General features: G+C 41.3%; 2 protein-coding genes across 3 annotated transcripts in view; one reads left to right on the forward strand and one right to left on the reverse strand.

The window, feature by feature from the left end:
- The window catches only part of dennd1b (DENN/MADD domain containing 1B), a 104,334-nt gene extending 103,176 nt beyond the window's left edge, over positions 1–1,158 (reverse strand). Inside the window, exons 1-2 of one of the 2 annotated variants that reach the window (XM_019272363.2) lie at positions 729–1,158; positions 32–96 (exon numbers count right to left, since the gene is read on the reverse strand). In XM_019272363.2, the coding sequence (XP_019127908.1) occupies positions 32–96; positions 729–745 (82 nt within the window). In that variant the 5' untranslated portion in view covers positions 746–1,158. The remainder of the gene's footprint in view (positions 1–31; positions 97–728) is intronic. The other variant, XM_027290475.1, reaches the window with a different exon arrangement.
- On the forward strand, positions 907–12,121 carry cxviih1orf53 (chromosome XVII C1orf53 homolog). Its single transcript, XM_027290198.1, has 5 exons — positions 907–916; positions 5,537–5,685; positions 5,910–6,092; positions 8,398–8,499; positions 10,171–12,121. The coding sequence occupies exons 1-5, from the start codon at positions 907–909 to the stop codon at positions 10,240–10,242; spliced, it is 516 nt and encodes a 171-aa protein (XP_027145999.1). The 3' UTR covers positions 10,243–12,121.
- Positions 12,122–13,691: the final 1,570 nt, after the last annotated feature.

Consider the following 13,691-nt stretch of genomic DNA (forward strand, 5'->3'; position numbering starts at 1 on the left):
CATCATTAATGTAAATAGTCTCAGCACCTACCCTCATTTTCAGATGTTGGACATGCCACCTGTAGAACCAGATCAAATGTTCTTTCTGGATACTCCCTGAAAGACACAAAACACAGTGGAAACTAGAGGCAGCTGTTATTACTACAGACAAGCATGGACAACAAGTGTGTGAGTCCACATTAGCACACATGACAACTGTGCTGAATGCCAGTACATGCACCTCAGTGTAAATCATATAGTGGACACGTCCTACTCTGCATGGGTCACACTGTCAATGGCGAGCAGTGTCACTATCAGCAGGTTAGCTGATAGTGACACTGTTTTATACAATTTAGAAGTTTCCTTATTTTTTTTATGACAACATATCTGGACAAACTTGGGTGTCCAGACCCGGTCGCTCGGTGTCGTGGTCCACATGCAGCCTATTTAATGCTGTCTGACTTGGCTAGCGGAGCTGCTAATTGGTGGTCAGCTAGTAGACAAGAGCAGCAGACTGACCCAAATGCTGTCGAGCCAGCTGGCCTGGCTGTTAAATAATCCACGGCTGGAGATGGCTCACATTACGCCAAACATTCCTCCGTATTTCAACTCTCAGTCAACGCTACGTGCCCGGACGACACATTAGCCTTTAGCTCGACAGTCTTATGTGTGTGAAGAAGCGACAGACGTGTTGGAGGAGAGGAAAGGGGGGGAGAGGCTGTAAACATGAAAAACTAAAGAGGTCTTACTTTATTCTGCTGTCCATGGTTTGGCTACAACATCGCGACAACTCCGTGCTGTCGGCGGCTGTGCTCTGCTCTGCTCTGCAGGCTGTCCGGGGTATATTTCCACCTCGTCCGTCCTCAGCCTCAGCCGTCACTTCTTCTCTCTTATCTGACACCGGTGGTCGAAAGCGGCCGCGGCCACATGCTTGACGGTGAGATATCGTGGTGGTCTGTGTGTGCCCTCCTTCTGCCGTTAATGTAGTCTGAAATGTCCCCCCCCCCGGGTTTCAGCACCACGGCGTTTATTTCCCACAACAAACACCACTCCAGGAAGTGCTGTCAAAGATCTGGTGACGTCAGCGCGTCAGATGAGCACCTTGCCTTGCTGCCTCTGCCTGCCAGCATCTCTTCCTCCACTTCAGATGAGTAACGAGCAGGATACACACAGCAGACCTGATCCTCGGTGTGATTCATGCTCCTGATGAAAAACCTGTTTCCCTACGAGACTGCATTATTAGTTTAATAATTGTGGTAGCGTTAGCCTTCAGCAGTGCCTCCCAAAGTGTGGTCCTGGGAACCATCAGGGGTCCTTGTAAGGGCTTTCCAAAATAAGATGTTTAAACCAGTATTAATAGATTTCCTTTGTCTGCTTGTGGGTTGAACACATCATAACACCACATGCCATCATTGTATTAAGTTGTTATGGTGACTGGGAGTAAACAGTAAATTAATGAATGGCGACTAAAATTGCTCACAATTCATTGTATCAGTACCCTTAGATATGACTATTACTTTGTGGCTTTATTAATTAATTAATTAAGCAATTGATCTTTTGGTCTGTAAAATGTCAGAAAACAGCAAAAAAAATGCCCATCACACTTCAGCCTCGATGTCTTCAAATATTTTGTTTTGTCTAAAGTCAAAGATACTTTATTTACGATAATGGAATTGGTTCATTTAGGCCATGCCTGGCTTAAAAGATGATTGATGATGAATCCATCAATACTATTGTAGACTTTCTGTCATAATTATTAATAAATCCATTTATAACTCGAGCCCTGTTAATTATGCATGCCACTTAAAGGGTTTAAAAAAAGAAGAAGTCTGTTTTACTTGCCTACACCAAGCAGATGACAGACTGACACTATTAGCACATCATTAATGTAAATAGTCTCAGCACCTACCCTCATTTTCAGATGTTGGACATGCCACCTGTAGAACCAGATCAAATGTTATTTCTGAACACATCATAACACCACATGCCATCATTGTATTAAGTTGTTATGGTGACTGGGAGTAAACAGTTGGCTATTTACACACTCAGCAACATTAACACGACACAGTTTAAAATCAATATTCTTTCTCTTTTCAGTCCTGTGTTGTCACAAACTCACAAGGGAAATATCTGCCTCTTTAGCTGCTCAATGCTCCACAATGTTCACCAGCTGGTTGCTTACTTTGTCTGCCTTCTGTTTGTTGTTGGGCAGGTAGTGTTATCTGGAAACAAAGCTGACGACATAGGTGAGAGTGAACCAAAGCAGTAGTTTTAAGTCCGTGAGTTGACAATGAGCTGAAAGCTAATCTGTAGACTTGAAGCTCCCTCTGAGTTGTGTGATAATTCTCACCTTTCACATGAAAGATCTGATTCATTGCTTGTATACAGCATTTGATTAGAGTGTTCACAGGTATTTTCTTCCACAGGAATGTGTACAGTGAATGAACATAATAAATAATATGTGACAATGTTATATGAAAATCATCAACAATATTGCCTGAACCCCTGGGTGTCTGCGAGCCCAGGTTGTTGAGGGATTTACGTTGAAGTACCATATAAATTAAGGTGTGTCCTGTATAATCATGATAAAAATAAAATATACTGTAAGACATCATGTTGTGTAATGTTGGCAGCATACTCTTAAATAAAGACATGTTTAATCACATTACCACAGACAAGATCAGAATCAGAAATACTTTAATAATCCCAAAGGGAAATTATTTTTTGTTACAATACTCCAGCACAGGACTCCTAGGTCTCTCAGCTAATAGTGAAGCTGCCATACAATGCACACAATGCACAGAGCACAGTATTTAGTAGGTCCCATTTTTGGCTGTTACATATTAAGCCAGCCATGACCACAGCTTATCAAATATGGGTCACTTAAAAAAACAAGCATAGAGCTTGTGTGGACAGGCTTTTCACCAGATAGTTAGGAGGTTAAAATCACTTAATCAGAGGATTGGCGTATTGATAGAAATGTTCTCATATTTCTTAACCAGCATCAAGTTGCATTTCAGCAAGGCTTTTCATCTTCATGAGTGGAAGGTTGTTGACTTGATCTGTGTGGGGAAAGTGAAAGAGACACGCTTACCGCTGACTACATTAAAGGCCCTAAATGCTTCAGTACAGCCAGTACAGTTCAGACTGTGGTGGACAGTAGAAGACTGGCATGATTACTTGACTTTATCCTGCATAATTATAGTGTGTCATGTGTAAATGCTACTTACAGTAATCATGTTAGACAACAGTAGTCCATGCATGAAATAAATGCTGAAACTGCAATACATAATTCAGTTACATAAGCTTTTAAATTATGAAAAATTGTCTGCGTCATCCACACAAACCACTGTATAGAATGACCCTACTGTATGTGGCTGCTAGAATCTGCTTCAGGACTTGACATTGAACACGTTGTTCATGAATCAGCTGAGTCACTGGCCTTTTAAAGTGAAAATCCACCCTAAAATAAAGCAATTTCTATAATGTTGTACTTCAGGGATTTAATTTAGGAGTTCAAATGAGACAACTCCTTGTTTCATGGGTACATGAGTCATAGCTGTAAGCCTTCAATGGGTTCAAACTCTGTTATATCTCAACCATGAGCCCACGGAGTCAGTAACAACAGCTCCATAAAGTGACACTTTATGATATAATCAATTAGTATCACAATGCTCTTTATTATATATTTATTGTACTTAAATAGATGTTGACTTCACAGGCCAAAATCACTGATATTCATTGCAATGTTAATTCTGTTTTAGGGTGGACTTCCCTTTTATTGTTTGCATGTTTAAGCAATATTTGTCCCATGGTAAATTGAAACCAATGGCTTAGATGTACTTCACTCTCCTCTCCAGAGAGTCTGTCTGGATCAGAGCCAAATTTCTTCAGGCTGACTGGAAGGTAATTAAGTGGCAGCAGACTGGGGCATGCTGTTTCAGGCATCCGTATGAAACAATAATGGCAGGGCTGCTGCCTTAACATGAAAAAAAAGAAAAAAGAAAAGCAATATGACACACAGATACACAAAGAGACACATACACAAAGCCCTTATGAGTCTTGGGCACTGGGAACAAGTGAGGTTCCACATTTCAGACAACTGTAAACAGTCCCAGATTATATTAATTTAGGAGAAACTACATTGAAAAAAGAACAATACAGAGTCCTATTGTCCTTCTGAGGGCCTGACAATACATTTGAGAATGGCTTCAAACATTTGACTTGGCTGTGGTGCACATGATTTATCTTGCTAAATTGAAATGTCACTGAAAGTATACCACAGGGTAGTAGAGTTAATACAAAACCTTGCATTGCTTCCATTGATCTTTTGCATTGTAAATCTATGATACATCTGCATTATCTCACATTTTCAGGTTGTTTTTTGCATGCATTTATTTTTTTACCAGTGGTGTGTAATCTGTCTGTGGGTAAATTGACCGCACAATGTCAGTCAAAAGACACTTGTCAGGTTTCATTATCCAGAAGTCTGTAGTAGACACATCATCAGAGGTGGCTTACAGCAGTGGATAACCTTGAACGGACTCATTAATGTCCACTCATCAACCTTTTATTACTTTCTCCAAGTCGCTTCATTCCATTAATATTAATGGAATGGTCTTTGTTTGCACTGTACTGTCACTGTGGCAAAGGAGAGCAAAGCCAGGCCTTTATAGGGACATTTACAATTATACAAATGTTAAAATGGCATTTATGTCATATTACATATGTATTGTTATCAAATCAGATTTGAACAAAATAGGTTATTTATCTGGTTAGAGATGCATGATGGGGTCAAATACATACACAAAAAGAAAACAGTACAGAAAATACATAAAGTAAAACAATAAAGACAATTCATATATGCAACAATACCAGTAAAGATCTATACACCCTGGACTTATACATATTATTATTGTTATCATATCACAGAACAAGTGAACAAATAAAACAAACACTGTCTGCATGACAAAATAACTGTACTACTGGGGGTAAGTGAGATCTGTTTTTCGAGCCAAGTCAAAAAAAAGTCAAGTTAGATTTTATTTAAATAGCCTGAAATCACAAAACACGATTTGCCTCAGGGGGTTTAACAATCTGTGCAACATTCAACAACCTCTGTTCTTAGAGCTTTGATTCAGGTGAGGAAAAACTCTGCAAAAACCTTGTTAGCACAGAAAACATGAAGAAACCTCTCCCAGGACGGAGTGTGTACAGAACAAACCAACAAAATCATATTCTTATACAAATATGATGACAAAATTTCTGATATATAAAGATTATAAATAGATATTTTTCCGTAATTGGGGTGTATTTACCGTTTAAATAGTAGATATTTTTCCGTAATTGGGGTGTATTTACCGTTTAAATAGTATCAAACCCTCCTTTTCAGGGGAAATAATGCACCTATGAATGTTTCAAATTCTGTCTCTATTTTTCTATTTTTGATTTTTGCAGATTAATAACTAGTGATCACAATTGATTTCATTCCATAATAATGTAATAGTGAATCTATTATAATATTTGTCTCTGCTAAGTATTCTTCAGTGAAGTGCAGATGTTTTCCTTTCAGCAGGGGCTCCATGTTATCTGACAGTAGGGGCGCTGTGTGCGCCAGTGGATCAGTGTGACGAAGTGGTCACATGTCACCAGTGTGACGAGGCAAAGGAGGAAGTGCAGGCAGAAGTAAGAGGACGGGGTCAAAAAGTAAACAGAGACAATAAGTAGTCACTGTATTTAATTAAGAGATGGTTTTCTCGGAATCTTTTGCAAGGCGAGAAGTGATTTCAAGGCAGGTTTCCAAAGCAGACACATAAAAGTTTTACAGCAGCATGTTTCACCCAAAATACCCGCGCAAAGCATTTGTCAGCACATTGATTCGTCTCCATGTCCAGTTTAATAAACGACTTGTGACTATGTCAATACCGAAGCTCTCAGAAGAAAGCTCGGAGCGAGCGACAAACGGAGGCAGCTCCCAGATCAATGCAGACAGGAGGGAAGCAGACTTTAATGACGTGGTGACAAGCAGCGTGGGGAGTGACAACGAGCAGGCTGCAGCAAAGTTCACGGAGGAGGAGATGGCCATCCACAGAGTCCACAGAGAGGCGTGCGAGGTGAGATGAATCACTCCAAACACTTGAAATCCAATCATGTCGTGTTCAATCTGATTATTGCAATTGCGCATGATTAATCACAACCCAGGCGGCCACACATGTTGTTAGGTTGCTCGTCAGCTGGTTCTGAATTGCATGATTGACCATATTCACAGCCTCTCCTTTTTTAAAGGAGCAATACCACAATGTAAAAATACTCCAAATACAATGTTATCATTCAAAACACAACTTCAGTAAAGGTGCAGAATTATCAGCAAAATTTAGGCGAGTTTAAAAGAATTTTCTTATTATTATTTAGTTATTTATCAATATGGAAAGTTAATTATAATGCCGCATACAGACTGATCGACAAGAAAGCATCGTTTAAATATTGTAGCAAGTTACTGTTTTCTGTAGACTTTTTTCACAGCAGCCATTTTGACATGAAACAGGTGTTACCAATGATACTAATTAAGGCTCTGTTCCATTCAGGTCAAACAGAGTCAGGGTGCTGCTGCTGTGCTGCATGTTGACTCACTGGAAAGTCTCTGCTGCACTAAATGGAACTGAACCTTAATTAGTTTGATTGGAAACACCTGCCTTGACCCTGATATCAAAAGTGGCTGCTGTGGAAAAAAGGTCTGTTGATCATATTTTATAAGTTGGACCATGTCTTTGTACATAAAATCTGAATTTACAAATCTGTCGAATAATTGAGGAATAAAGGAACTACTGTACAAAGTGTATCAAAACTTTAGTACAGGACCTGAGTGAATGTTTTAGTTTGAAACTGTTAATATAAGGACATAGCTGACTACAGTTAAACCATATTAACAATGCACAGAGTACTGCTGCATTCTGTCGTTAGTGAATAAAAATACAGTGAACGTGTGATACAGACACAAAGCAACAAAACAAATTCAACATGTGTAAGGTCAGTTGTAGATGTGTGTGTGTGTGTGTGTGTGTGTGTGTGTGTGTGTGTGTGTGTGTGTGTGTGTGTGTATGTATGATGATTTTTTCTATGTCTGTAATGTATGTAGTATGTATGTATAATATATATATCTCATATATATATCATTATAAATTGCATTTTACCATGCAGGATTTTTGAAAAACATGACTAAGAGCATCACATTTATGTTTTACATTTATCATCAGTACAAATAATACTAGACCAATTAGACCAGTGTTGATGTAAGCTGATATCAGGTGTGATGTGACAGCTGTGGTGTATCTCCAGAGCCCACCTGTCCCCAGGGCAGGGTTCCCCGTGGGTCCTTAGTGGGGGAAAATATAACTGTAATTTCTTTTAATTAACTAAAGTCAGTATCAAATAGACTGTGGGTGGATTGGGCACATGTGATGGAAAGAAATGTAAGTTTTTTTCCAAATTTAAGCATACCTACCCAATTCTTTATACACCGTACATGTCATGTAAGTAATGATGACCATTGTTTTTGTCAGATTCATCACATCCAACAAATCTCGCTTGCTCTTCCATCAAACAGATCCAGGGAGCTCTGTGCTGATGACAGTACTGAATAGGTGTCATTTGCCTGCCTTTAGGCGGATCTGTTGTAAATATTGTGCTTCAGAGTGTGGATGAAATTGAGGCAAGTTGGCCGCGACCTGAGGAGAGTGGTAAGACTTGGGTGGGAAAAGCACAATACAGAGGGGGCCCAGCTATGCCATCTTCACTATGTGCCCCTGCAATGCCATGTGAAATGACAGGCCGTGTCACCAAAAAGCCTGGGGCCTTTTTCGCTTTGTGGCCTGTCAAAGCTCACCAACTAGTGGGCTTTCAGTTTGAAACAGACTGAGAGATGACATTTTCTAACTTCCTAAGGGATGGCAGAGGAGTTCAGTGTTTTTCACATGCAGAAGGTGTTTGTGCGTCTATGCAAGATAAACGATCAGTCAAAACGAAATAATGATTGTCTGAAATATGTTTTGTTTTTTTTCTTGCTTAAAAATATGCGATATGCAGGGAATATAAAACTTATTACGATGCTACCAGTTGATTAATCATTGCAGATCCTCACCTACTGAATTGCACACAAAAGGACAGCACTAATTAATTAGTAACATCATAAGAGTTAGACTGTCTTACATCTGTTTCTATGCATAGAGGTCATCCATTCCCTCTTCTCCTCGACCCAAAGCAATCTGTCTCTATGTATATGTTCATATTCAGTAATATGCTCACACGTGCCTTTGTGTTTAGGTGTGTATACTGTATATGGTTATGTATGCGGGGGTCACACACCGGCATACATGTTTGTGTGTCCTGCTAATTTAATAATAATATCGTCGTTATGTTCAGGCAAAGAAGCAGATGTATGTCGACCCTTCCAGTGGGTACAAGGTGTTCACAGAGTATGCCCACCTCCAGAGAGGGAAATGCTGTGGCAGCGCGTGCAGACATGTGAGCTCTTTGTTTTCTGTTATACCAGGTTGTGTGTTTGTTGAGTGCGCATGGTTTTTCTCTCCATCTGGTCGTGGCTGCTTATGTTTTGTCCTGCTCCATCCTCATAAGCTTCTTTCTGTTCTGGACCCTTTAGCCCCAATGATAATTCACCTTACCTATAATATCTAACATTTTAACATTTATGTGTCTAAAAATGCACCACCTGTGATATATATTTTTTTGAGTTGTGTACTTAAGTTACTGTAAATGCTTCCAACAAAGCCAGAGAAATCTGTAACTTTATTTATGTAATGGTGCTTTTTTTTTCATTTATTTTTTTTACATGCCTCTAGTTGCTATAACTTCCAGGTAATCACAGGATATGTCTGAAGTCGTCAGTGTCACTAAACATAACGTAAATAAAACTTAGCAGTAGTGGTTTAACAATGGAGACTTCCATAAGCTCATGATTAAAAATATGTTTTTGCTCTTTTAATGGTGTTTCTTGCCCGGGACATTGCATAAAAAAACAGCTTGTGTGCATGGCTGTTAAGGGCATCTTAACATCAGCTGTCCATGGTGCTGAAAATGATGGTGAATAATTTAATTAACAGGGCTAATTTCACTGAATACTTTTCATTTCACAAATGCGTTTAAGACCTTTCACTTTGGATGAGAATGTATCTTTAATATTCAATCAACACTCTGAGCTTCCCGTTTGCTGCATTGTACAGCATGTGCTAAATGTTACGCGGTGGAAGTGAGTGTAAGAAAGTAAACTTACTTTGATTGATTTACCTGCTGCTGAAGGCAGATGTTGCCCGTAAGCCTGAATTACACAAAAGCTTCAGAACTGAAGTGATGATTCTTAAGGGTCCTGAATGAGAGCAGTATCACCTATTCATGCAGGTGTTGTCAGTCTGTTGTCAAATTAACCCTTCTGTAAAATTCTCTAGTGAAGCAACAACTAGAACAAACTAACTGTGGTGGTATTTTATAAATAGGCAAAAATCCAGCTTTTTATGGACTGTAGGTGGACTGGAGTGTAGGATCAGCTCAGTAATTAAGTCTATCTTATATGAAAGGTAAAAAAAATATGAATTTGTTTAGTTATTTGGGTTAGATTGAGGCTGTTTCATAAGCATCACTTATATTGAGTCACATTTATTTACAGATAGAATTACTGGTTTTGGTTTAAAGTTTATTGGCTTAAAGATCAATGAAACGCATAGTTCACAGTTACACCTACAGGTGTTAGGTTTGTTGACAGGAATCAATCTTGGTGAACACTCTCTCTTCATAAACACTCCATTCATGAGGTGGATATAGATGCAGGATGGGTTTCATGATCACATTATCCTCAAAATACTTTGAGGAGAAAGAGCTCTCCTTCTGCTCACTTCACTTCTGTTGTGTCCCAGTGACACTTGTTCTAGTCTTTCTAGTCCACATCCCGTCCTATACCATCCAGTGTTATCGTCTGTCCTGCCGTGCTCATTCACGTCCCATTCTGTCTTCCCCTCGTCTGTCCCATTTGATTGGGCCTCATCCTGTTCTCCTTTGTTTTAAGCTTTGCTCCTCCTGCGTGCTTCGCTCTCTACACGTCTGCATCTTGTTCTCTGTGTGACTGAAGTCCTTCTCCACATGCAGCCATTTAGCACCATTTAATTATTTCATTTTCTCCTCTAGTGTCCATATGGCCAAGTCAACGTGAAGGACCCTGCAATGAAGAAACAGTTTAATTCTCTGTTTTATGTATAGGCTAACATGACAAAGGTAAAATGCCTGTGAAGAATGGAACCCACCACACATTGCTCATCTTCTGCCTGTCGTTGTTTGGACCACTTGAGAGTCATTTTTTTAGCAGTGTACTAAATGATGAAATATGGGTAATGTCTGTGCAATCCCTACCTCCTATGAATCACAACTATTCTCTGGATTCTTTTCATTCTCTTAAGACAAGGCAAGTAGGAGAAAAGGATTTGTTCACTAGGACCTCATGTGAAATGTCTTTTATCACATTTTGGTTTTGCTGTGTTTTTCTGATACTTTTTTCTCGAATGTCCAATGAAATGCCTTGAGCTCCATTTTCGGTTTTCTCGAAGAGTATTTAATATTTTGCGGTATTCCACTCCTCTGATGCATTTACAAGGGTTGCGGGAGTATGGAGATGAAAACTGAAAGAGCGTTTTAGATCTTCGCCCTCCAGATAAAGGGCATATAAGCGAAAGTAACCATAGATATTCAGAGAATCTTTTGCTCTTTTGCTTTGCATCTCTTGTTATTTTTCTCTCTCTCCCAAATGTACCCCTGCATGAATCTTAGCATCATTTACACTCCACAAGTGCTCGACTGAACTGTCTACCTTTGACTGAAACACTATGTTGTTAAAAATAGGCAGGGGCCAAGGGTCAGCCCTTACACTTGGCTGCTCTGCGTTTACACCACTTGATGGAATCAGGCTGTTAACAAACATGCCATGGACATCAACAGCAGCCCTCCCCAATGGACGCGCAGCTCAGCCTCCTGGCAACACTTGGCTACAGCGCAGCTCCCTGCGGCTGCTCTCCTGAGCTGCAGCCTAATGAACTCGTGGGCCCTCTTATCCCAGCACTGCAATAGATCAGCTCAGACTTGGACGCACACATGCATAGGCAGGCTTACTCCATCAGAACACCCTGTGGCTCCTAATAGGCCAATATAGAATAAAGGTTGCACTAAACAGCACACTTTGTAGCCCACAGTAATAGTACAAGGTAAGGTCAAGCGCTCATGCAGCACTACCTGTGCGTGCGAGAGATGTCGAGGAAAGATGTGCCACTCGATTTGTGATTTGTGAGTGCATGTGGGTAGGCAGCGCGATGCCTTCAGGCGCTGGCTCAGAACCTGCCACACACATTCGCCTGTCTCCGCCTGATTGGGCAAACAGCGTCGGGATGAGAGGATGTGTCTGCCGCGGAATTCTGTTGCAGCCGCCTACTGGCGCGGCCACAATTTTCCTCGGCAGGTGGGTCCCAAAGGCAAGTGCTTAGTGATCGGAGCAAAGCCCTGTGAGCGGCTACAAGGAGATTCATGATCCCAACAGTGCTGGGGAGGACAGGTTCTCGGGGACGCGTCGTCAGGCGGGATGAGAGGCGAATTTATTTGGTGTTATTCTAAACCGAGGCAGCGGAGCGTGCGGCAGCAACATTTCTACAGCGGGACGGTGAAGGTGTCACACTCATCAAGTACCTGGGCCCGCTTGCCTGCCGCGGCTCTGCGGGTTTTTGCCTAGGGACTTGTCTGTCACATTAAAGTAGATGCATTGCCATTCAGGGCCTCGGCGGTCCCGCAGCCTGACCATGAAATAGGCCAACTTTCATGTCTGCCTCATCCCTCCACGTCTTCCCAATCCAGTGATGGCACAGTTTGAAATGTTTTTTTTTTTCCCCTTCTCCTTCTCCTTCTTCTTCTTCTTATCATGTTCTAGTCTAACAGTTGGTGACTGAGACACAAACAGCACAGCAATCTCTTGGACACATTTGTGGAGAAATTTACTTGAAAATCGACCCAACCTCCATCATCATCATCTTCAGCAGCAGCAGTGTATTAAATCTTTAATTGTACCATTCAGTATGCCACACACTTCCACAATGAAAGAGCATTTAACTAAAGATCTGATCATCCCTTTTCATCCCCTTTCTCTTGTCTTGCAGGCAAATTGTTTCTGATCCCTAGTCTTTAATTCATTCAAGCTCATTTTATTGTATTGGACAAGTTTATAACATTAATGCCATTACTCAGGAAATGCTGTAATAAAATTTATTCATGAATGAATTCATTTTGTTGAATTTAGCTGTATTATGCAATACCAGAAGAATGATGAAAAATGAAGAAATTTTTTTTAAAGTTTTATTTCTCAAAATAAGCAAATATATACACACATACACACACACACAGATACATACAGAGTTGTATTCCCTGAGTGCAGATGTGCTCCCAAGTTACAGCAGCCAAGCCAAGACATGTGAGGTGTTTATTTCAGGCGTTTGGACTGAACATCTCTGACCTTCAGCTGGAGCATATGCTGCGCTGGAGCAGAGTGGCAGCTATACACCGTGTGCCTTTCTACAGGACGATGGCACTAGCCGCAGAGAAAGAGAGAGCTGTCCAGTTTGGAGCTGTGACCGGACAGGCTCCAGTCACAACCAGTTGACAGGCCAAGGAGCCCCCCCCCACCCCCCTCCTCCTCCTCCCTCAACACCCCACCCTCCCCCTCTGTCACCATCTCAAACAAGCGCAGTAGCCCTGCGGCCAATGGCCCCAACCACAGTCAGCTACAGTGTCTCCATCACTGTTGGTCAGACCAGCCAAGAACTGACACAGGGTTGGCAGGGAACAAAAAAACAACTTGAGTGTCAGCCGTATGATGAGTGAAAGGAACATCAGTCTCAGCAATTGGGCAGCCACTGCTTTGTACTGTTTTTGTGCGTGCGTGCGTGCACATGTGGATTGCATGCACGTGCGTCTTGATATTCAAGCAGCATTTGAGCAGCCCCTGCATCAACGTCTGGTCGTTCTACACAGACAATGTCAGCTCGCCTCGGGGCAGCAGCCTCCACAGTGGTCATATGGACAACCCTGATCCCTGTGGTAGAATTAGTGATAAAAAACACACATGGCCACTGAGTGACAGTCATCGCGCTAGATTCCTTTGGACAGACAGGGCTGCAAATAGCACAGAGGAGCAGTTTCTCCCTCAGACCGCAACTGGTGGTCAGGCTCATGCCAGGCCAAGTCGTAGCCGCCAGATGAGCCCAGATAAAAGGAGAGTCAGGGGCAGTCGCAGGCACCTAAGTGCCCAAGGAGCACTTTGGCCTGTTTATTTCCCTCCTGGTTTCACATCGGTGCAGTCATATCTATGGTTTCTGGTCTGCACTTAAAAGACAAGTGATGTATTGCTTCTTTTTTTCTTTTTTTAAGCTTTTACACTAACTGTGTTTATTACACTCTTCTGTTTTCAATGAATGGCTGAAGTAGGAAGAAAGAGACTGTTTGACAATATTACACCATATACAAGCATCAACCCAAAGCACTGTGCCTTCTGCGAAGAGCTGCTTTGCCCTGTAAGGTTCTATAGCGATAAAGAACATCCATCTATTATGTTTACATGTCCTTTCTAGTGTGGCCAGATATGGACTAATACGCGCACCATTCCCCAGGAGGATACT

This window comes from Larimichthys crocea, chromosome XVII (genome assembly GCF_000972845.2).
Source record: "Larimichthys crocea isolate SSNF chromosome XVII, L_crocea_2.0, whole genome shotgun sequence".
Classification (NCBI taxonomy): Eukaryota; Metazoa; Chordata; class Actinopteri; family Sciaenidae; genus Larimichthys; species Larimichthys crocea.

Bases quoted from the DNA above. Each gene is read 5' to 3' on its own strand.
- cxviih1orf53 (XM_027290198.1), top strand. The intron at 6,093-8,397 runs GTGAGATGAATC...CGTTATGTTCAG, and splicing joins TCCACAGAGAGGCGTGCGAG to GCAAAGAAGCAGATGTATGT. The intron at 8,500-10,170 runs GTGAGCTCTTTG...TTTCTCCTCTAG, and splicing joins GTGGCAGCGCGTGCAGACAT to TGTCCATATGGCCAAGTCAA.